Source organism: Mytilus californianus, unplaced genomic scaffold (genome assembly GCF_021869535.1).
Source record: "Mytilus californianus isolate M0D057914Y unplaced genomic scaffold, xbMytCali1.0.p SCAF_1, whole genome shotgun sequence".
NCBI classification, from domain to species: Eukaryota; Metazoa; Mollusca; class Bivalvia; order Mytilida; family Mytilidae; genus Mytilus; species Mytilus californianus.
In genome coordinates, this window is record NW_026262581.1 from 15,235,431 (window position 1) to 15,262,074 (window position 26,644).

At 32.3% G+C, this 26,644-nt stretch overlaps 1 protein-coding gene across 2 annotated transcripts in view; it reads right to left on the minus strand.

Moving 5' to 3' along the window:
* The window catches only part of LOC127709931 (protein RFT1 homolog), a 51,710-nt gene that overhangs the window by 5,269 nt on the left and 19,797 nt on the right, over positions 1-26,644 (minus strand). For both annotated transcript variants that reach the window (XM_052215667.1, XM_052215738.1), the window contains 8 exons: positions 23,883-23,984; positions 18,257-18,391; positions 16,400-16,478; positions 10,679-10,729; positions 8,368-8,498; positions 5,928-6,072; positions 4,902-5,007; positions 1,604-1,732 (listed from right to left, as the gene is read on the minus strand). In XM_052215667.1, the coding sequence (XP_052071627.1) occupies positions 1,604-1,732; positions 4,902-5,007; positions 5,928-6,072; positions 8,368-8,498; positions 10,679-10,729; positions 16,400-16,478; positions 18,257-18,391; positions 23,883-23,984 (878 nt within the window). The remainder of the gene's footprint in view (positions 1-1,603; positions 1,733-4,901; positions 5,008-5,927; positions 6,073-8,367; positions 8,499-10,678; positions 10,730-16,399; positions 16,479-18,256; positions 18,392-23,882; positions 23,985-26,644) is intronic.

Here is a 26,644-nt window from a genome sequence, read left to right on the forward strand (position 1 = left end):
TTGTTATCAAATCATAATTTTTCTTCTTAATTTGTGGGTAAATTATATCTTTTGACTAGCAAATAGTATATATTCAAAACTGTAAACAAAAACATAGAATGATGTAATATATGTTAGGCTATAGAAATTCCTGTTCTACACAGCTACTTTTGCATGGGTACTTTTTATCTCTTCAACTTTAAAGTATTGAATACTTACCTATATAATTTAGTACTGATGTAGTAGTTTCAAAATATTACACCATTTTAGTAACATAATTTTTCAGTACTTGATTTGTACTGAATATTTGAAGAATAAGTTTTGCACTTCAATTGTGTGGTACTATAAACTTATTTTAAACTTTTTGATACTATAATCTGATAATGACATTCACTGAAAGTGCATTAATATTAGGGGGCCTCGGTGGCAGAGCCGTCTAAGTAGTTCAACAAAATAAAAACTGGCAGCAACCAAATAGCCAATAGTGCTGAAAGTGGCTTTAAAACACCAAAAATCAATCAACTAATTAATATTAGAGTACTGAAATGATACAAAATAGTTTTGTACATAAATATCAAATGAGGCTTGTAAATAGATAGTATTTTGAAAATAACAGACAAAAGAGATTTTCATTGTCCGTGAAATTGTACATTCAAGGATCCTAAGGACAACTATATATTAAGTGACAATCTGCCTAAGAATCAGGCAGTGGTGAACACATGACAAAAAAAACCCACTCAAGTTGACATTAATTTATGTTCAAATTGTATCATGGTGCACGAATATAACATTTGTTTCCTCTTCCTGCTCTGGTAACTCAAGATATAATTTGGTTGAAATGCACTAGAAATTAACAATTAAAGGGAGATAACTCTGTAATTTGCTATCATTCTAACCAAAGGTTATCTAGAGATTTCTTGAATTACCAGAACAGCAGAAACAAAAGACCTACCATTTCTAACTCAGGATGAGGGTTACTTCAAAATAGGGTAGATTGGTCGGTGGGTTTTTTTCGGCCATGTTTTGAAATTTTTCTAAATTGCCTGATTCTTACAAAGACTGGCACTTAAAGACATACAATTAAACACTCTATTAGAGCAATGTAGTCAGGAGATTTTCAAAAAATGGAGAAAATAGGACTTTCTTACTTATAAAAACATTACAGTTTTAAAAAATCTGAATGACTAAGGGAGACAATTCTACCTTCTTAATCATTTACCTGAACCAGAAAGTAATTTTTTATGCATAGTCACTTATAAATCAGTAACAAAAAGTGTATAATTCAAAATCAATATGATACAAAGTTGCTTCAAATTTCTTTCAAAAATTTCAAATATGATTTTTCAAAACATGCAAGCCAATAGAAAATGCATTACACAATACTATGTAGTTTTTAACCAGTACCACACTGTATGCCAAATCATAAATCATTGATATACACAGTTGTTGAGAAATTTGTCAGAGAACAGTGACAACCAATTTTTAACCAAACCCGAACTCTTTCACAGACTAATTGACTATTATGAAAAGCGAAAAAAGAGATTTAAGACAGATTGGACATTTTTTCTCTCATAAACTCTTCTACAAAAAAAATATATGCTGCAATAAATCTAGATCAATATACCTGTAGAAAATACGTGTACACATGGTGAGAATATTTGCTATGATAAATCCTGCTCCTCCAAAGTATTGTGGAATAAGTAGAGTGGAAACGAGGGACACTACAGAAAATAACAGCATCTTCTTATTGTAGCTGAAAAAAATTAAAGTTGTAATAACAATTTATTTCTGACACAGTTACTTGAGATATAATACATTTCAGAGACTAGCAGCTGAATGCTCTATAAACATTGTGAACAAGAAGTTTGATTTTACTATGACCTGGTTGACCTGATTGCATTTGACTGCCATGCTTTACATTTTATCAAATCCCAATCAGGATCATTTGAAGACGACCTTCCAGACAACATTTCTGCCATGTCCGGCCAAGTGGTTTGAGAAGATTATAAGGTTATTTTCCATATGGTTTCAATGAGAACTATGTGCAAATGCCAACATGTCCGCCAACTTATCAATATTTAATGAGGATCATTTGTCAAGGGTCAATCACCAATCCTCTAAATGAAAATTATTCAATCAGATTATGAGATCCTTTCTAGCGGCTCATGTTTTTCTTATGATCAGAATGAAAAGGGGATTTTTTTTAAATCAAGGACCATCAATAAATAATTCCTACCAAGTTTGTTTAAAATTGGCCAAGTAGTTTTGCTTGATATTACTACTCCTCATAAATGGTAATAGTCTCCAATATGTGTGGTTAAGAAGTTATTCTACAAAACAGCTTATATAAACAGCTTATTTTGAATATTGAAGTGGAGAAAACTATAAAAAGTCATCACTTCAACACAAATAAATTGACGTTGCATAAAGTTGTAACTTACAATTTGACATACCGAATTCGGTCTTGTATAGTCCACAGTTTTTTTACTCTCAAATTAAAATTGCCAATTCGGGGAACAGATTATAGAGGATTATTAGCAAGAAATGGAGAAAAACTGGATTTCATGATGTTTTTTTAACTCTCCACCATGTTTGTTATTGAAATTATAGATGGCACCCTTACTTCTTTTCAAAACTTATAATTTACCTATTCCATATCAATATGCAGTTTTTATTCAAAAATCCAACATTAACTGATAATTTTATCAAAATAGTATGCTTCATTACAAATTTCTCATTTCTTTTCATAGCATTGCATAACGTAAACTGGAAAACACCTGAAGAAGTCAGCCGAGAACCAGATGACACTTAACAATTTACAAAACGTAATTGGTTATTCGTTCCGTTTGGTGTTTACTCTGGCTGCATGTGTTTTGTTTAAGGTAAAGGTCCTTCAAACATTAATGTGATGATCTTTGAAGAGTATTTTACTTAAGAACAAAACTGTTTTACTTTCAAAGTGGTATCCTTAGAGATACTTATTAAGTACGTATTTTCCACACTCTCACCATATTTGTTTGGAATTTACACATTCTATTCCTATTTCAGGCAAATGTCTAACACAACTATTCTTATTGATTTTTATGTGATTTAGGCTGATCTTAACACTTGTTGAGTGTTCTAGAATCATTTACATGCATTTGCAACTTCTACTTGATGATTGAATACAGATTTTTCCTTGAAAATACCAAAAATGATCACACTCGATTTGAAATTACAGCAGATTCACTAGACATTTTCAATAAGTAAACAAAGTTTTTTCCTAAATTCCCGTGGCAAAAAGGGGGGTTAGGACAATGTAACAGTTGATTACAGTAAACCTTATGGTAATAACTTTTTCAGTTTCTCAGGAATTGGGATAACAAGCAAAATTCAAAATTTAGAATATAACAATGACCTCAGTTTCCTGATAAATAAAACAAGGACCTCATGACCTCAGTTTCCTGATAAATAAAACTAGGACCTGATATCAAAAGACTGTAGGTCTCTATGACATAAGGTTAATGAGTTACACCAACATACCATTTATGTCAAAAACAAAAAGGGAATTAACTCTTAATACATGTTACCTAATAGCTTTGGTCAAACTGAAAAGAACACTATCATGACTATGAGGATGTAACAATATTTGGGAGAAAGAAATTTTAAGTGATATTTTTTATGGTTCTTGAGAAGAAGTGATAACAAGAAAAACAGTATGCTGGGAGTGTTCTGTTAAAATGGATACTCCCATATAGAAAAATGTTCTGTTAAAAAGGATGAGTTTCAAAAGCATAATAACTGTTCAATGTCATTAACCAAATATCTTATCAACATGTTGCGAGACAAAAGCAACATTTTAGAAGCAAATGGTGATGAAGAAAAAAAAATCAGAACAAAATCAAAATGTCTTTCCTCAGAAAGGTTGAAGCACTACGCCTAAATGAAAAACAGAACTTTGGTCAATTCAAATATTTTTAATTAGGAGCAAAAAAAAACCCAAATAAACTGCTTTGCCGAGCACAGCTGGATACGACCGCAGAGGTCCAACCCTGAACAGTTGGGCAAAAATGGACACAATATTCAAGCTTGATACAGGTCTGAATTTGGATTGTAATTAAATATTAATATAAAATATTACACCCCCCCTCCCCCAAAAAAAAATATTTGAAGAGATATTTGTAAAATGTGGTACAATTTAAGAGACATCCATACACTTAAACACAAATTATTGTCTGAAAACTAAAAAAATGCTTGTTTTGGCCCCTAATTCCTGAACAGTTAGGCAATTACCCCCAAAATGAATCCCAACCTTCTACTTTTTGTATTGAACCTTGTGGTACAATTTCAGAGCAATCAAAATACTTATACACAAGTTATTGTCATGAAACTAGAAAAATGCTCGTTTTGGGCCCCTTTTTGGCCCTAATTCCTAAACGGTTGGGACCATCACCCCCAAAAACAATCCCAACCTTCCTTAATTAGTGGTATTGAAAACCATACTGACTTCCAGATACCCTCTTCAAGCAAACAGTAGAGTGTGTTGGGTTTTAACAAAACGATACAGGTCAGTCATACTGTGTAAAATATAACATAAATAAAAAAAAACATAATTTTGAACTAAATGATTTTTTTTCCTTAGAAAAAATACAAATAAATTGATGCGTTATGATTGCCAATGACACAACTATCCACCAGAGACCAAAGGACAAGAAAGTCAATTATAAGTCAAAGTACAGCCTTCAACAATGAGCAAAATGTTTTCTATACAAGTCAAGTGATTGTTAGTCCATTATTGAAGACTGAATGGTGACATCTTGATCTAGATGTATATTTCATGGTTGAATTAAATTGCTGGCTCGCTGTTTTATTCATGTTGTCCCGATAATTCCTTTTATTCATAAACAATTTTACACAATTTTGTTACATAATTATATAGTTACCTATCTGTTTCTGCTATATTCATTAATGCAAAGTGGAAGCATTCCATTATTCCATTAATAGCTAAGATTAACACATATACACAAAACCACTTCAATATATATGGCCCTAAAATCAAAAACAAAATTAACACATATACACATAACTACTTCAATATATTTGGCCATAAAATGGGGGAATTTTTTTTATAAGTGACTGAAACATGCACAGAAATTCTTGAGAACACTTAAAACAGCAAAGTTATTTTTTAACTAAAGAAAAAAATCTTAATATAAAAGTAAGATGTGGTATCATTGCCAATGATACAACTTTCCACCAGAACTCAATTGACTTGGATATAAGGATTATAGGTCACCTTACAGCCTTCAACTATGAGAAAACCCACAGCATTTAGTCAGCTATAAACCTCAGCTATAAACCTGGTAAATAGTATTAATAATAGGTCTACTTTTAGCAAAATACTCAATTTTGTATTGTATTATATTGTATTGCTTATAACCTTAGCAAGTTTGGCTCACCCTCAGTGTTAAAATTTAATTATGATATAAATTAATTAACTATCCTTTGGCCAAACTAGGGGACAAGAAAAAAAAAACAATAACTCACACTGAAATTGATTAATTATATTTCTTTTAAAAGGTGTAAGTTTCATTGATTAATAGGTTGATAAAGTATGGTCTCATTTGTGCACAAATGTCAAGTGTGATGTTACATAGATATCATAAAAATGTCATAATAAACCTATTGCTAGGCTGATAAAGTGTAGTCTCGTTAGTGTGCAAATGTCATTTGTGATCATAAAATGTTGTAATTGATCCATTTGATAAAAAATAAAATGGCTATTTTACACATATTTTTTTGGTAAATTTAAATTTGAGCAATAGCCATACCAAAAAAAAAGTATTTAAATAAGAATAGAGCCTATGCAAATATCTATAAACAAATCATAAAACTTAATTTGAAACCAATACAACAGTTGCAGGAGGAGTGTAGAATTATCAGAACCTTACCATATTACTTTTCATTACCTGAACCTTCAGATATATGTTCTCCTCCATATAAATCAAGTAACAGGAAGGCATAGTTATTTCCAAAAACTAATATTATACTGCCGATCATTAACATCGCTCTTAGTAGATGCTTCAATACTTGATAGGCTAAAACAGCTTCATCCTGGAATAGATCAAGTCAATTACTGACTGGAATTTAAAGTTATGTTTTTATTGAATTGTTTAATATTTTTCATGTCGGGGCCTTTTATAGCCGACTATACAGTATGGGTTTTTCTCGTTGTTGAAGGCTGTACAGTTGCCTATAATTGCTTAGATCCACTTCATTTGAACTTTGGTGGATAGTTGTCTCATTGGCAATCATACCACATCTCCTTATTTTTATTTTGAGACCTAAATTTCAGTATATGGTTGCCATTAGAAGGCTGTTGTCAAATCATTTTTGATATTACAAATTACCACTGACCATTCTTTTTTTTTCTAGTTTTCACCATCCTTTTTCCCTCTACTTATCATCAGATATTTATTAGGTTCCACAAGATAAACAGGAAGACATACCCTTTTGGTGTCAAGAGTTATATACCATGCAAGATATGCAAACAAATATACAATTTAAACAAAAAAATACATGTCTCGGTTTAATTCCTATATAAATTGTGTCTGTTAAAATTTTGGAGTGATGTAAAATGTTTTTAAAAAAAAACCTAAAGTCCTAACATTAACTGTCAACTGTTCATGATCAATCTTCAATTCTTAAATAAGACACAGGTATTAATTCTAGGAGTTTACAAGTTTGTTTGGTCTAATTTCTTCCAGTGTATAAAACACATTTCTTATCATAATGTGCTAGCATTTAGTAAGAAGATATCATATATATATTCAATTTTACTTATGTCTTATTAGCATTTAGTTCATGATTTTTACAATGTTTTCAAAATAAGTTTGTTGTAAATCACACCATAACTCTAGTGATTTATTCATTACTCTATAAAATTGATTGATTGCTGTTTTCATACAATATGAGGAGGATTTTAAAAATATGACACTTAAAGCAATACAATTTTTATTTTTCAGCCAATATTCAGCACTTGATAAACTAGAGGCTCTAAAGAGCCTGTGTCACTCACCTTGGTCTATGTGCATATTCAACAAAGGACACTCTCCAACATTGTAGACGAGAATAGAATTCATGACAAAAATCTCTGTTTTGTTGATCTTGTCTTGCTGATCATTTAGTCTGTTTAGTTTCTCTCTATCTTCTTTAGTTTTTGCTCAAAACACAAAAGAGGGTAAACAAGAATGTGTCCATACTACACTGATGCCCCACTCAAAACTCTAATTTGGCATTAAAATTAGAAAGATCATATCATAGGGAACATGAGTACTAAGTTTCAAGTTGATTGGACTTCAACTTCATCAAAAACTACCTTGACCAAAAACTTAAACCTGAAGCGACCAAAAACTTTGACCTGAAGCGGGACAGACGGAGGAACAGACAGACGGACGAATGGATGCACAGACCTAAAAACATAATGCCCCTAGGTGGGGCATAAAAAATCCTCACTTAAGGGTAATCACTCCTATTAAGAGTGACAGTCTACTAACTATATCGGCAAAATTTGACTCGTTAGTAGATCTTGCCTTGCTGATCATTTTTGTGATTTAAAGTGTCTATTTATCTATTATAATTTTTAGCATATAAGAATGGTCGGACCATTCCCTCCATCTAGTCTAGTCTAATTTTAGATCTTGTTTTGCTGATCATTTTTGCTTATTTAAGATTCTATCTATCTATTATAATTTTTAAGATACAAGACAAAAACGCAAAAAATTGGTGAAAATCGTCATCAAAGGGCAATAACTCTCATATATATGAAGTGGACTGACGATTTCGACCATCAAGACTTATTAGTAGAACTTGTCTTGCTGATCATTTTTGCAATTCAAAGTTTCTCTCTATCTATTATAGTTTTCAAGATAATAGGCAAAAATGAAAAAAAAAGGTAAAATTTGTAATTTTTAAGGACAATAACTCCTATAAGGAGTCGTCTGACAGTTTTGACGTATATGGACGATTGGTAGAGCTCAACATTCTGAACATTTCTTATGCAGTCAGATTTTCTCTATTCATATCGTTTGTCAAAATAATAGACAAAACCTGCATTTTACTCCTATGGTCTATTTTTAGCCATGTCGACCATCTTGGTTGGCAGGCTGGGTGGGGTCATCGGACACATTTTTTAAACTAGATACCCCAATAATGATTATGGCCAAGTTTGGTTAAATTTGGCCCATTAGTTTCAGAGGAGAAGATTGTTGTAAAAGTTAACAGACGACGACGGACGCCAAGTGATGAGAAAAGCTCACTTGGTCCTTTGGGTCAGGTGAGTTAAAAATAAGAATTTGGGCAACTTAGTTAATAAAGTGGTTAAGATCTATAAATATAATTTATGCTTACTTTTGGTTGCTCAAAAAATTTCTTTCCTCTGAGCAGTAACTGGGAAAAAAAGACTCTCCCACTTTCTTCAACTGGTTGAAAAACAAATCTTGGAATCATGGACCCTAAATTGTTAACAATGCCATACACACCTGTAATGTAAATTTAAATGTTAACAATTCAATAATAAACACCTTTAAACTGTACCGTAAGCACCTGTAAGGAAAAATAAAAGTTTTATTATTTCAAGATCATTATAATTTTTAGAGGAATAACAATTTTCCTTATTATAACTTTACATTTGTATCTTAAAGAAAAAAAATATGACATATGAAGAAAGTTATATTCATAGTTTGCTTTGGACTTAGTTAAGAAAAGGCTATTTGTTTTCCCCATAATTAGGTCTTTTATTTCAAGATGAAAACTATTTTTAGGCGAAGTATATGTAATTTGGTACAAATGATACATACATCCTTTTTTTATGTTCAGATGCAGTTCAACAAATTCTTAATCATACAAAATTTCATCAAAATCCGAAATACTGCCCAATTACATACGATTTGCCTATTTTAAAAGTTGATGCAAAAAGAAATAGACAGATTTTTTTTTGAACTATTCTTACAAAGTGTTGACATTTACACTCCAAAAAGGTTAAAAATAGAGATTTTGGTTAAAGTTGACAAAATCTTCTGAATTTCAACCATATCTAGGCCTATGAAACATAGAACACATGGTTAAACCAACAAAACAAGAACATGGAGAATGCACATGTTGTAGTGCTAAACATTCCCACAATTCCTAATTCAAAGTATCAGAAAACAGGAAGTAAGTGTTTGACAGATTCAAAAAGCACTAACATGCTAAAACTCATCACTATCAATTTGGTGAGTAATATATAATTGGAATCACACGCTGGGAAAAAAAAGACTGAAGTGAGCAATGCAGCATACCACCCAATCTGTGAGTTGGGTATAAAATACACAAGATGAGTAATATGTAACAGAAATAATGTACTAACTAACAAGCACAATGCAGCATACCACCCAATCTGTGAGTTGGGTATAAAATACACAAGCTGAGTAATATGTAACAGAAATAATGTACTAACTAACAAGCACAATGCAGCATACCACCCAATCTGTGAGTTGGGTACAAAATACACAAGCTGAGTAATATGTAACAGAAATAATGTACTAACTAACAAGCACAATGCAGCATACCACCCAATCTGTGAGTTGGGTATAAAATACACAAGCTGAGTAATATGTAACAGAAATAATGCACTAACTAACAAGCACAATGCAGCATACCACCCAATCTGTGAGTTGGGTATAAAATACACAAGATGAGTAATATGTAACAGAAATAATGTACTAACTAACAAGCACAATGCAGCATACCACCCAATCTGTGAGTTGGGTATAAAATACACAAGCTGAGTAATATGTAACAGAAATAATGTACTAACTAACAAGCACAATGCAGCATACCACCCAATCTGTGAGTTGGGTATAAAATACACAAGCTGAGTAATATGTAACAGAAAATATGTACTAACTAACAAGCACAATGCAGCATACCACCCAATCTGTGAGTTGGGTATAAAATACACAAGCTGAGTAGTGTGATACAGAAATAATGTACTAACTAACAAGCACAATGCATCATACCACCCAATCTGTGAGTTGGGTACAAAATACACAAGCTGAGTAATATGTAACAGAAATAATGTACTAACTAACAAGCACAATGCAGCATACCACCCAATCTGTGAGTTGGGTATAAAATACACAAGCTGAGTAATATGTAACAGAAATAATGTACTAACTAACAAGCACAATGCAGCATACCACCCAATCTGTGAGTTGGGTATAAAATACACAAGATGAGTAATATGTAACAGAAATACTGTACTAACTAACAAGCACAATGCAGCATACCACCCAATCTGTGAGTTGGGTATAAAATACACAAGATGAGTAATATGTAACAGAAATAATGTACTAACTAACAAGCACAATGCAGCATACCAACCAATCTGTGAGTTGGGTATAAAATACACAAGCTGAGTAGTGTGATACAGAAATAATGTACTAACTAACAAGCACAATGCAGCATACCACCCAATCTGTGAGATGGGTATAAAATACACAAGCTGAGTAGTGTGATACAGAAATAATGTACTGACTAACAAGAAAAATGCAGCATACCACCCTCTCTCAGCAGAAATGAGATTTTCAAGGTAAATGATTTCCAGAGAGTTTATGGGCAAGATGTCTCATCAAATTATTATTAACTTATCTGTAAAAATTAAGGTTTTTACACTACATACCTTGGTCTGCTAAACTGAGAACTCCAAATATCGTCATAACATACTTTTCTCCTACAAAACAAATTCATTGACAATTAACATCAATAACAGCTTTATAATGGTGGTTGCAGTTGGTTATATCTGTTTTTTCGTTTGAATTTTTTTCACATTTTGTCATGTTGGAGACTTTTAATTTATATCAGACTATACTGTAAGGGTGTTACTTACTGTTGAAGGCCTTTTAGTGACCTATAATTGTCTTAATTGGACATTCAAATCATTGGCATTGTGAAAAACAACAACATACAAATAGTTTAAATTTGAGAAATTTTTGTTCTTAAACACACTTTTTCTTCATCCTTTTGTAAACTGGACTTTTAACAAACAGCTTTATAAATTAAAAAGAAAGTATCAATTTCAACCTATTAAGCTTTGTTGAAAGAGCTACCAATATAAAAATAAGGAGATGTAGTATGATTGCCAATAAGACAACTATCCACCAAAGTTCAAATCAAGTGGATGTAAGCAATTATAGGCAACCGTACGGCCTTCAACAATGAGAATAAAATGCTTCGCTGGGGCGCAGCTTGATACGACCGCAGAGGTCGAACCCTGAACAGTTGGGGCAAGTATGGACACAACATTCAAGCTTGATACAGCTCTGAATTTGGATTGTTATTAAATATTTGACACAGCATAGGTTTCTGACACAGAAAGAATGTGGTCTAAGAACTTGAATTTTTTTAATTTACCTATTATGGTCCAATGTCCAAAATCAAAATACATGGTTAGATTCAGCATATCAAAGAACCCCATATATTCAATTTTTGTTAAAATCAAACAAAGTTTAATTTTGGACCCCAACTAAACTTGAAAACTGGGCCCATAATCAAAAATCTAAACACATGTTTAGATTCAGCATATCAAAGAACCCCAAGAATTCAATTTTTGCTAAAATCAAACTAAGTTTAATTTTGGACCCTTTGGACCTTAATGTAGACCAATTTAAAAAACGGGACTTAAAATTAAAAATCTAAATACACGGTTAGATTTGGAATATCAAAGAACCCCAATAATTCAATTTTTGATGAAATCAAACAAAGTTTAATTTTGGACCCTTTTGACCTCAATATGAACCAATTTGATAGCGGGGCCCACAAATAAAAATTCTAAATACATGGTTAGATTCAGCATATCAAAGAACCCCATATATTCAATTTTTGTTGAAATCAAAAAAAGTTTAATTTTGGACCCCAACTTGGACCAACTTGAAAACTGGGCCCATAATCAAAAATCTAAACACATTTTTAGATTCAGCATATCAAAGAACCCCAAGAATTCAATTTTTGTTAAAATCAAACTAAGTTTAATTTTAGACCCTTTGGACCTCAATGAAGACCAATTTAAAAAACGGGACCCAAATTAAAAATCTAAAAACACGGTTAGATTTGGCATATCAAAGAACCCCAATAATTCAATTTTCGATGAAATCAAACAAAGTTTAATTTTGGACCCTTTTGACCTCAATATGAACCAATTTGATAGCGGGGCCTACAAATAAAAAATCTAAATACATGGTTAGATTCAGCATATCAAAGAACCTCATATATTCAATTTTTGTTGAAATCAAACAAAGTTTAATTTTGGACCCCAATTTGGACCAACTTGAAAACTGGGCCCATAATCAAAAATCTAAATACATGTTTAGATTCAGCATATCAAAGAACCCCATACATTCAATTTTTGTTGAAATCAAACAAAGTTTAAATACTGGACCCTATCTTGGACAAACTTGAAAACTGGGCCCACAATAAAAAATCTAAACACATGTTTAGATTCAGCAAATCAAAGAACCCCAAGAATTCAATTTTTGTTAAAATCAAACTAAGTTTAATTTTGGACCCTTTGGACCTCAATGTAGACCAATTTAAAAAACAGGACCCAAAATTAAAAACCTAAATACACGGTTAGATTTGGAATATCAAAGAACCCCAATAATTCAATTTTAGATGAAATCAAACAAAGTTTAATTTTGGACCCTTTTGACCTCAATATGAACCAATTAGATAACGGGGTCCACAAATAAAAAATCTAAATACATGGTTAGATTCAGCATATCAAAGAACCCCATATATTCAATTTTTGTTGAAATCAAACAAAGTTTAATTTTGGACCCCAATTTGGACCAACTTGAAAACTGGGCCAAAAATCAAAAATCTAAATACATGTTTAGATTCAGCATATCAAAGAACCTCATATATTCAATTTTTGCTAAAATCAAACAAAGTTTAATTTTGGACCATTTGGACATTAATGTAGACCAATTTGAAAACTGGACCCAAAATTAAAAATCTAAATACACTGTTAGATTCGGCATAACAAATAAATAAATGTGATCAAAGATTTTACAAATCTAATGCGCCATACTGTGCAATTAAAGATTACTTCTTGAAATTTTTCAATATTTGAAATTTGAAAAAAAAATAATATTTGAAGAATAATTCTTTTTAATTTCTGAAATATGAAATGAGAAAAAATTGGCCCCCCCCCCGACAATTTCTTTTTATCCCCCCCCCTTTTTCCCCCCAAAAAATTCTTTCCCTCAAGATATGGTCATAATCTCAATTCAAATTTCCAATGGAGTTGGCAACCATAATTACCCATTTAAATTTACCATAGTGCTAACTTAATCTATTTTATAATAGAATTAATAAAAATATAGTGTCAAATCTTTCATATGGATTTTTTTGTAAAAAAAAAAGATGAAAACATTTGCAGATATTTTTACTGGTCTTCCTTTATAAATATGCATTTCTTTAAACATAATTTAAAAGCAGTGTAAGGGAAGTAACCAACACGTTGTATTTGGATTACCTCCCTTACACTGTTTTGGATTATCTTTATTGTTCATTAACCATTACTTTATACATAATTTAAAAGCAGTGTAAGGGAGATAATTTCAATGATGTATTTGATTTATCTCCCTTACACTGCTTTAAATTATGTTTTATACTAAAGTATTTGTCCATTAACCAGGACAACCTTGTTTTTCCCCCTTTTTTGCCCCTAATTCCTAAACGGTTTGAGCCATAACCCCCCAAAGCAAATCCTAACCATTCCTTTGTGGTATGGAAACTTGTAGTATAATTTCAGAGAGATCCATACACCGTTCCACAGTTATTGTCTGGAAACTAGAAAATGCTCATTTTTGGCCCCTTTTTGGCCCCTAATTCCTTAACTGTTGGTACCATAACACCCAAAATCAATCCCAACCTTCCTTTTGTGGTATTTAACCTTATGGTCAAATTTCAAAAAGATCCATTCACTTAAACTAAAGTTAGAGTGCGAAAACCAATATGTATTCGGACGACGACGCCGGACGACGACGACGCCGGACGACGACGACGACGACGACGCCAACGTCATACCAATATACGACCACAAAATTTTTTTGCGGTCGTATAAAAACCCTTACCATATATATATATATATATATATATAGTCGGATCATTCTAAATACAAATGAATTTTAGCAAATAAATAATTAATGCTAAACATGTAGCAACAAGTATTAAATGCATATACAAAATAAAATATGCTAAAGAGATAATGAGGCATGAAGTAAAACTTTTAAATGTATGCACCTACATTGATTCTTTTGAAAGAGATTTTATCTTGGAGCAAGTTTTATAGATACTTCTTTGTATACAAATGACAAACAAATTTTAATTTTAAAAAACCTATTTGATCATAATGCACTGACATCATTTCACTGCCCAGATCTTCAAAAATAGCATTAAAACAAGAGGCTCTAAAGAGCTTGTGTCGCTCACCTGGACCTATGTGCATTTTAAACATTTACAGATTAAAGACTACAATATAATTCACGACTAAGATCTCTTTTTCTTGCGCTTGAGTCATCTATAACAAAGCAAGTTTCTTTATATATGTCATGCAAATATCTTGCAAATAGTGATAACATCTTCTAAATACTACCAAGTTGAAATCTTTTGACAATTATCATAATAAATGAATTCATTTGACCTAAATTGTTTTCAAATTATATAGGAACTATTTCCTCATGCACATAAAATAACACAAAAAATAATATTCTGGTAAATTTTTATGCAATTCTGGAACAAAATTTGTGTATCTTGCCAGTAGCCACACCTTACTGGAACTCTTCCCAAACTTCATAAAGAAACCCAGTCAGGTCAGAGTACAAGACATCTCTGCTCAAAGAACAAGAGTGCACACGCTGAAATGTCTCGCCTTTTTTACTAATCATTGATATTATGTTGATAGTCCTAAATATAAAGCTTTACTACAACTATCACATAAACTTAACATGATCCAAGAAAATGAGGTCAAGGCCATATAAACCGAAGAAGAAATACAAGTACACCTTACAATCATTCAATACACTAAATGTAGTTGACCTATTGCTTATAGTTTCTAAGAAACAGACTTAACCAAGAAAACTAAACATTGACCAATGAACCATGAAAATAAGGTCAAGGTCAGATGAACCATGCCAGACAGACATGTACAGCTTACAATCCTTCCATACAACAAATATAGTTGACCTATTGCATATAGTATTAGAAAAAAAGACCAAAACTCAAAAACTTAACTTTGACCACTGAACCATGAAAATGAGGTCAAGGTCAGATGACACCTGCCAGCTAGACATGTACACCTTACAATCATTCCATACACCAAATATAGTAGACCTATTGCATATAGTATTAGAAAAAAAGACCAAAACTCAAAAACTTAACTTTGACCACTGAACCATGAAAATGAGGTCAAGGTCAGATGACACCTGCCAGCTAGACATGTACACCTTACAATCATTCCATACACCAAATATAGTAGACCTATTGCATATAGTATTAGAAAAAAAGACCAAAACTCAAAAACTTAACTTTGACCACTGAACCATGAAAATGAGGTCAAGGTCAGATGACACCTGCCAGCTAGACATGTACACCTTACAATCATTCCATACACCAAATATAGTAGACCTATTGCATACAGTATAAGAAAAACAGACCAAAACACAAAAACTAAACTAAAACCACTGAACCATGAAAATGAGGTCAAGGTCAGATGACACCTTCCAGTTCTTCCATACACTGAATATACTAGACATATTGCTTATAGTATCTGAGATATGGACTTGACCACCAAAACTTAACCTTGTTCACTGATCCATGAAATGAGGTCGAGGTCAAGTGAAAACTGTCTGACGGGCATGAGGACCTTGTAAGGTATGCACATACCAAATATAGTTATCCTATTACTCATAATAAGAGAGAAATTAACATTACAAAAAATCTTAACTTTTTTTTCAAGTAGTCACTGAACCATGAAAATGAGTTCAAGGACAATGGACATGTGACAGACGGAAACTTCGAAACATAAGGCATCTATATACAAAGTATGAAGCATCCAGGTTTTCCACCTTCTAAAATATAAAGCTTTTAAGAATTTAGCTAATACTGCCGCTGCGCCGTTGCCGCCAGATCACTATCCTAATGTCGAGCTTTCTGCGTCAAAAGTCGCAGGCTCAACAAAAATCATGCCGTCTTTAAAATGACAAATCAAGCCAATTAGCTACTACAATCCTAGCACTAGTGAGCTATATATGATATTGTTAAAAACATCATTGAGATTTAACATGTTCTCAAATAACTATACCAGTATGAATAAAATATAGACATACAGCAATAATCTTACCTTCTGTAAGAAATATTTTCAGCAAAGACTGTCTAAAGACCGACTGTGTCAGCATGGCCATTCTTTCATTTAAAAAGGGCTAAAGAAGAAAGCATAAATATGTATAAACAGTTTTCTATTCAAGGTTTATTACAAATTATTGTGTGAATTTAGAAGTAGTAAAAATTTTGTAGCTTTTGTCCTATTAACTACTTTAAGACGTTTATCAATAAAAACATCAAAATCTGACATGTCAGCAAGGGCCCCAATTGAACATTTTTTTGTGAGGAATAGAGACTAATGCATCTATAAAGCCATTCAGATTCATGGGGTGTCAATTTTCAAAATCTTTACACCAGCAATTAATTCAAGATGTGTTCTCAATAAATATCAGTTTTATTAAAATCCAAGATCTTATGTATTTTGGTGGGCATTTTCATCAATAGTGGGCACAGAGAATCAAATTATACCTACATATACATTTTCATTGAAATTCTTCCAAAAAAAGATGTTTCTCAAAATTAATCCTTTAAACAAAATTTTTTTACCACAATGTTTACATCAGGGTACAATTTGGAATAAATGTCCCTATATATCAATTCTTGTTGAATTCCTTACACAATAAGATTTTCTCAAAACTTGTGTTTTTTGCTCTTTACCCCATATTTGACATCAAGAAACAAATTGGAACAATCTATTATACCTATTCATGTATATAATTTTTTTTCCCTACCATTAAAGACGTTTCTCAAAAATTGTGATATTTTAACAAAATAAGATAATAGGCTTCGCATGGGTGACAAAAAGCTTCTAGAGGGTCAATATACAGTGTTCAATTATAGATTTGTATCTATATCATACAACAATAGTTTCATTTTCAGAATGTATTTGTCAACTGATGAAATAAATTTAATAATAATCACTAACGTTAAAAGATGTGAATGAACTATTATCGTCAATATGAAAATAAGAAGATGTGAGAAGTTTAGTTTCTTAATTCCATTTGTCATGAACTCAATTAAGCTGCATAAACCAATTTGATTATATTCAAGAACATTAAGATGCAGAGTAATTCAAATTTCTTAGTTGGGAACATGCTTCATTCTGGTTATTTGGATTACGTTGTTGGTATTTATTCATATCTTCACTGAACATTTGCTAACATAAAAAATGGAAGTATTGACAGACATCTGAACTGGATGACTGGATAATGAGGGTCATATGTCAATGGGTCAAATTATCCCTAAATAGTTTTTAAAAAAAAAGCTGTACCATGAGCGCCAGAAACACCCTTATTGCGCATATTGAAATTTAGAAAATCTTCTACCAGCATATAAAAAGCAAGAATAATAAACTGCACTGTGCAAAGCTACCTTTGGGATTAATTCAATCTTGTAGTAGAAGAAGTAACACACAATACATGTCTCTCCATTTTTAGATGCTAAAATCAAAATGAATGTTGAAGTCTAACAGCAAAAGAGACATAGTTGAAATTTGTTGGAAAAAATTGAAAGCAAAGAGTGACTGCAAAAGAGGGAAAAACTCAATTTTACAACTTTAACTACTTTAGTAACTAAGAAAATTCTGACACTTTATGTTACACAAAAAATTAATATTTGAAAGTTCATAATATTACTACAAAATCAATATCCAGAATCAATATTTCTTTTTTTTTTTTTGTATATACAGTCAAATCTGTACATAACGGCCACCCTTATGACCAGAAAGAAATGACCTTACAAGTAAGGTGACCTTTAAAATTAGATTCAAAATGCATAAGTATTACTATAGAGGGACAAGAAGGTGTTGTGCCCATACAGGTTGTTGCTGAATAAAAACAGCCTTTTTAGCAGGTTTGACTGTATATCATCAACCTACCTTAGTCTCTGACGACTTTGGAAAAAAGTCTCTGGTAGATTGAAAGGCAAAACTCTTATCTACTTCATCTCCAGTATTTATGTAAATCCAAAAGAATGTATAATAGGTAGTTATGTATAAAGTCTCTCCTATAATCTGAAATTTCAATATCATACATTTAAAAACACAGCTATGTACAAAAAATCAGATTTAGATCATCAAGCAATACTGGTAGTTTTCAGCTATTTTTTCTTGAGTCAAAGGGCAATAATTCCATTTAAAGTCAGTCAACCATATCAATAAGCAATCTTAATCTGTACATCACAGATATACCCTAATGTACCTTCACTTTTCTCAAGAACTGCAGGTTTTACCAATTGTTGAAAAATCTGGGAAAGTTAACATTTTTATGAAACTTTTTATGTGCAAGGGCTGTACTTCCATAAGTCAGACAATTAAGGGCATACAATACAGTTACAGGGGAGATAATGACGTTGCTAACGTAAAATGTTATTTTTCGCGATGTCAAACTGCAACATATAGGGAAAAGATGAATTTTTCGAGGGATTTTAATCATTAGCTTGAAAACGAGTACATGGACCCCTCTTTTTTAAAATGACATTTGACTTGATACTGTATAAAGATTATTTGTTCCAATTATTATGAATCAAAGAGCTTAAAAGCTCTGAGGGAAAAGACTGCAAATGTTTCTATTTTTTTTTTTGTATCTTTTGATAGTCTTCATACAAAGAATGAGCAAAAACATGTAGAAAGATTGATAATATTAAAATTAATTGTTGGTTAATATTCAGTTTTTAATTTCCATTTAAATATGTTTAAACTACAAAAAGCCATTTGAAAATTTTATATTTTTTTTTTACCATTACAATGATTATGTTGGTACATAAAATTTTGTTTTAATGGAAAACTACTTATCATATAATAAATATCACATTTTAAGTGTTTAGATACTGAAACTTTTCTTAACGTTGATAATTACTTATCAATTTGAGGAGCTCCTGTATTGGAGATTCTAAATACAGTTACAGAAAAGAATGAAAACTGACGTTTCTCTCCCCAATCCCATGTATCCCCATTGTTTACCGTGAAAGTTGACCTACATATCAAAGCATTGCATGTTTGAATCATCAACAGCAAACATAATTATGTTTTTAAATAAACAAATACCGATTTCTAAATCATACACGATTTCTGTGAATGATTTTAATAATGAGGAAAGGATATCCCTGCTTCTACCTAGTGTAGAATTCCAACCATGACTTCACTAGGTTGGATATATTTTGAATATTTCGTAATACTGATTTTTATACGACCGCAAAAATTAAAAATTTTTTGGTCGTATATTGGTATGACGTTGGCGTCGTCGTCGTCGTTGTCGTCGTCTGGCGTCGTCCGGCGTCGTCCGAAGACACATTAGTTTTCGCACTCTAACTTTAGTTTAAGTGAATGGATCTCCATGAAATTTTACCATAAGGTTCAATACCACGAAAGGAAGGTTGGGATTGATTTTGGGGGTTATGGTACCAACAGTTAAGGAATTAGGGGCCAAAAAGGGGCCAAAAATAAGCATTTTTGTAACTTTCAGACAATAACTCGTGTGTAAGTGTATGGATCTCTCTGACATTGTACCACAAGGTTCCATATCACAAAGGGAAGGCTGTAATTGATTTTGGGGGTAATTGCCTCAAAATTTTAGGAATTAGGGGCCAAAAAAGGGGCAAAAAACAAGCATTTTTCTAGTTTCATGACAATAACTTGTGTGTAAGTGTTTGGATATTTCTGAAATTGTACTACAAGGTTTCATATCACAAAGGGAAAGCTGGAATTGAGTTCGGGGGTAATTGCCTGAAACGTTTAGGAATTGGGGGCCAAAAAGGGGCCAAAAATAAGCATTTTTCTAGTTTCAAGACAATAACTTGTGTTCAAGTGTATGGATCTCTCTGAAATTGTACTGCAAAGTACCGCACCACAAAGGGAAGGCTGGGATTGAGTTTGGGGGTGATGAATCATAAGGGGGTTCAAAAAATTTGAGGGGGGGGGATTTTTTTTTTTTTCTTTTTTTTTCTTTTTTTCCTTTTTTTTTTCTTTTAAAATTTTCCATTTTAAGTTGGTTATTTCTGATTTATATTTAAAAGCAAATAATAATGATATGGTAGGAGATACACACCAAACAGGATGTGTAAATTTTTATATAATAAGTATTGTGCAATAGCAAGAAATTTTCAATTGCACAGTATTGCACAATAGCAAGAAATCTTCAATTGCACAGTATTGCGCAATAGCAAGAAATATCCAATAGCACAATATTGCACAATAGCAAGAAATCTTCAATTGCACAGTATTGCGCAATAGCAAGAAATATCCAATAGCACAATATTGCACAATAGCAAGAAATCTTCAATTGCACAGTATTGCGCAATAGCAAGAAATCTTCAATTGCACAGTATTGTGCAATAGCAAGAAATATCCAATAGCACAGTATTGCACAATAGCAAGAAATTGTCAATTGTACAGTATTGTGCAATAGCAAGAAATATTCAATTGCACAGTATTGTGCAAAAGAAGATACTTCTTATAAATTGCTTATTTCTTGATCAATTTCAATGGGGTTTTATTCTTGAATTCTTGGTGTTCTTTAATATGCTGAATATAACCGTGTATTAAGTTTTTGGATTTTGGGCCCCGTTTTTAAATTGGTCCACATTGAGGTCCAAAGGGTCCAAAATTTAACTTTGTTTGATTTCATCAAAAATTGAATTATTGGGGTTCTTTGATATGCCGAATCTAACCGTGTATTTAGATTCTTAATTTTTGGTTCCGTTTTCAAATTGGTCTACATTAAGGTCCAAAGGGTCCAAAATTAAACTTAGTTTGATTTTAACAAAAATTGAATTTTTAGTGTTCTTTGATATGCTGAATCTAAACATGTATTTAGATTTTTGATTATGGGCCCAGTTTTCAAGTTGGTCCAAATCGGGGTCCAAAATTAAACTTTGTTTGATTTCAACAAAAATTGAATATATGGGGTTCTTTGATATGCTGAATCTAACCATGTATTTAGATTTTGGGCCCCGTTATCAACTTTGTCCACATTGAGGTCAAAAGGGTCCAAAATTAAACTTTGTTTGATTTCATCAAAAATTGAATTCTTGGGGTTCTTTGATATGCTGAATCTAACCATGTATTTAGATTTTGGATATTGGACCATAATAGGTGAATGTCCAATTTAGAATTTTTAAGTTCTTAGACCACATTCATTCTGTGTCAGAAACCTATGCTGTGTCAAATATTTAATCACAATCCAAATTCAGAGCTGTATCAAGCTTGAATGTTGTGTCCATACTTGCCCCAACTGTTCAGGGTTCGACCTCTGCGGTCGTATCAAGCTGCGCCCTGCGGAGCATTTTATTCCGGATTGTAAAAGAAACGTAAATAATGTTAAGGATAGCTCAAGATACAATAATGTCATGAGATACAGAAGGCAAATGTGTAAAAAAGTGTTTAAAGTCAATCTGTTCATTTGTGTGTCTCCTTCTCATCAATTCAGTATGAAATTTTGAGGTGTTTTCCCAAACTATAAATACAAAATGAGTGAGGTGAGGGGCTTGGAAGTCTGGCCAGCCTTATAGGGAATTGACGGCTTAAAGCAGTCTTTCCCAAAAAATCATCGATGATTTTTTATTAAACTAGATAAATATACAGCAAAAAATTCCGTTTTTTTTCTTTCTAAAATCATGAAAATTTAATAAAAATGAATTATTTACAAAGAATTGTTAAACAAATTAAGAGCCTACTTTTGTAACGAAGATATTCCAAACCTTTTTACAAAAATCCTCATGTATTTACCTTTTGAAACAAAAAATTAAGTATGTCTGTACATGTCCAAAGGATTGAAATGTCCAAGAAACCGAAAGTTTAAGTAAATGTCTAAAATTTTCCACCCCATTTATCTCTAAATTTAGCACATCAAGGTTTATTTTTTATTACATATTTGAATTTTCTAGTGAAAAAATAGCTTGTATGCAAATTTTCGTAAAAAAACACTGTGGGCTCAAAACTGTATTGTATGCCCTTAAAGAAAAACAAATTCAAACTGTAACACATCATTTTACACCTAATATACCAAAAATCCCCTCCAGATCTCCAGATATAAGAAAATAAGTCTTGACAAGAACAAGAACATGTTCAAGGTCCGTAATTCTGCAAACAAAAGTCAGTCAACCGAATTGAAACTCAAACTCCTACTAATGTACCGAAAAAATCAGCTCCAAATCTGCAGGAAATATATAGTCTGAACAGTTGACATGTTTGATTTCAGAATTACAGGATGAACATAGGTATATATATATATATATGTGCCAGCCACTTAGAGGCAGGTCATAAATAAACAGCTGCGCCATGAGCTCATGATACGCCCGTTGCATTTTCAAAGAATAAAGTTCAATCACTTCTCAATGTCATATCAGAAATTTCTGAAAATCGAAAGGAAGCTTTTGTCAATAGATTTAAACAATTCACCAAAGTATAATGAGAACTGCTGAAAGCATTTTTGAGATATAGTCCGAAACTGGAAAATCCCCCCTTTTTTAAAGAATAAAACACCTTAACTCTGAAACGTAAAATCTAAAATTTATAAAATTCGAAAGGGAGCTTACATCAATAGATATAAACAAATCACCAAAGTTTCATGAGAACTGCATTTTGGAGTTATTGTCCGAAAACTGTATACTGCCCCTTTTTTTAATGAATAAAACCCCATAACTCAGAAACGTAAAATCTAAAATTTATGAAAATGGAAAGGGAGCTCATGTCAATAGATATAAACAATTCACCAAAACTTCTTGCAAATTGGTGAAAGCATTTTGGAGTTATTGTCCGAAAACTAGAAAATCACCCTTTTTTAATGAATATAACCTCATAACTCGGAAACGTAAAATCTGAAATTGATTAAAAACGAAAGGGAGCTCACGTCAATAGATATAAACAATTCACCAAAGTTTTATGCAAATTGGTTAAAGCGTTTTTGAGTTAATGTCAGACATGTTGAGGACAGACGGACGGACAACGGTATACAATAATACGTCCCCTAAACGATAACAGGTGTTAAAACATTGGTAAACATTTTGTATAAGGTAATTAGATACTAAACATTAGGCTTTCTGTAAAAAAAATTTCATAATGTCAAACATCACCAATGCAATATGAAGATTTTTGTATCCATATCATTGATTTATTCAATGCATTTGTGCGGGGTCACAATCAAAACAAGTTTTACTTTGTTTCACAAGCTAACTAGAAGTACATGCCAAAAGTTTTATTTAAACAATATCAAAGTCATGCCAATTTTTATGACACCCATGATAAGTATTGAATAAAGTTGTTTATAATAAGACCAGATTAAACAAATTGACATTACAAAACCATAATATGGTACTCTGATGCAGAAAACTGCTCAAATTCAACATCATCCTTTTCCTTATATACACCCATGGCACTACTGAATTGCAAGTGATGAGAAAATATGCAGCCTCTCTTTTATATCTATATTTTCACAATAACCTGATTGTCATCTATAGTATTACTGAATCAGTTGTTAAACAAACAAGACTTATTCACTAGAACTAACCTGTCCTACTGCAAAACATATAATTCCTAGCTCAGGTTTTAACCATAAAAGTATCACTGCTGTCAAAACTTTAAAGGATTCACCAACAGCTACAGCACCTACCTAAAAAACACAAAACATATTGTTAGGCCATATATAAAACCTGAAATACAAAAAACACACGAAGATCAGGGCTCACACTACTTCAGAATCATAGGGAGAAGTGACTTCTCTTTTTGAAACTGATAGGGAGAAGTGGTGAGATTTGAAAGAGAAGTGTTCCTTCGCGCGCTGCGCTACAATGTTTGGTTTTTACTACCTATAGTACAAAGGGTCATACGTAAATAATGTTCTTTTTATATTGTTCAATTCATATCTGAGTATACAATTAAAGTAACAGTTCAAATTCAAAGTTGTTTAAGTTGAGGTTCTTGTGAGAAACTACCAACTAAATAATCTAGCACTAAAAATATTTTTTTTTATGTCAAAAAGGTAAAGAAATTATAATATATCAATTACAATTCAGTTAAAAAACTATCTTGTTTATCATGTTTATGAAATTCAGTGTTTCTCATCAAAAGATATACAAAGTTAAGCTGGACCATAATATATTGATATAATAGTATTATAGTCCCAGAGTTATGCAACTTTAATCAATATTTTGAAACAATCCATATGTATGGAATTATATACATTAATCAAGTAGATCTAACCAAAGGTCTGTTAATGCGTGTGGAATGCATAATTTTCCTTTTGGGATCAATATTCTTCTGTCAGTTGTTCCATTCATGCGTCCGTAGTTATTATTGTAAAAATACAGATTTCGGTCACAGCTGCTCCGTTTCCGATCCGTAGTTAGTAAACAGTTAATGGCGGACGAAGAAAATTTACAAAAATAAACAATATTTGACAAGCTATTTGGAAAGGAATATAACGTTTTTAATGCAATAAATGGATTAAACATTTACTGGATGCAACTTTTATCACGTTCAAATGAAGTAACAAACTTACTTTGCCGCCGAAACTTAGATTGTTGTACGCTCTCAAGTACCGAAGTGCATGAAGTGATAAAAAGTTGTCTTTTAATTAAATAACCTGCTACACACTGTAAAGTCAATGCTTAAACCTCTTTTCTTCAGATAATGAATCGTCTATGTCTGAATTTCTTTAATTTTCACTAAAAGATTGATGTTTCATCGACTTGGTAAAAATTGAAAATGTACTGTGACGAAAACGACTGAAAGCGAGTATGGTGAACAACAGGGCGACTAGATTTCGCTTTTGACGGTCGGGCAAAGTGAAGTGACGGACGGGAAAACGACTTTATCGCCCCAGTCGCCTGCTAGCGTGAGCCCTGTGAAGATGTGTCCAAAGGACACTATGTCCCACTCACACAGTCTATATATGAACCACAAAATGTTGGTCAATATCATAATTTTGTATATATTTTTTGATAGTTCTCATCATAATGAACAAGTATACCAAGTTTCCAATCGATTTTTCAACAACTTCTAGGTTAACTCAAGCAAATGTGTTCACAATGTCCTGGTTAACTCAAGATGATGTGTCAACAACCTCATGGTTAACTCAAGCTGATGTGTCAATAACCTCATGGTTAACTCAAGCTGATGTGTCAACAACCTCATGGTTAACTCAAGCTGATGTGTCAACAACATCATGATTAACTCAAGCTGATGTGTCGACAATGTCATGGTTAACTCAAGATGATGTGTCAACAACCTCATGGTTAATTCAAACTTATGTGTTGTCAACATCATGATTAATTCATGCTGATGAGTCAACAACATCATGGTTAACTCAAGCTGATGTGTTAACAACCTTATGGTCAACTCAAGCTGATGTGTCAACAACCTCATGATTAAATCAAGTTGATGAGTCGACAATGTAATGGTTAACTCTAGCAGATGTGTTGAAAACGTCATGGTTAACTCAAGCGGATGTGTCAACAACCTCATGGTTGACTCAAGCTGATGTGTCAACAACCTCATGATTAACTTGAGCTGATGTGTCGACAATGTCATGGTTAACTCAAGATGATGTGTCAACAATCTCATGGTTAACTCAAACTGATGTGTCGTCAACATCATGATTAATTCATGCTGATGAGTCAACAACATCATGGTTAACTCAAGCTGATGTGTCAACAACCTTATGGTTAACTCAAGCTGATGTGTCAACAACCTCATGATTATCTCGAGCTGACATGTCCACAATGTCCTGGTTAACTCAAGATGATGTGTCAACAACCTCATGGTTAACTCAAACTGATGTGTTGTCAGCATCATGATTAATTTATGCTGATGTGTCAACAACATCATGGTTAACTCATGCTGATGTGTCAACAATGTCATGGTTAACTCAAGATGATGTGTCAAATACCTTGTGGTTAACTCATGCTTATGTGTTGACAACATCATGGTTAACTCAAGCTGATGTGTCAACAACCTTAATAATAATACAAACAAGTTCTAAATAAATATAATATAGATGTCAGAATGCATCTGCTCAGACTTACACCGACTAAGGATACTGTTTACAATACAGATGAACTTTTGAAAGCATTCTACATTTAGTAATGTCTCCAAGCCCAATCCCAATTTACATTACACATCCAGATTTTTGCATGTTCACTAGAACTTTTGAAATTCCCAATGTTATGAAGACTTTTTCACTTGATTTTGATATATTTAATTACCAATTTGACATTTAGCAGTTGATAAGCAATAGATGTGAAAACACATCAAATGGTAAAGCACACTTAC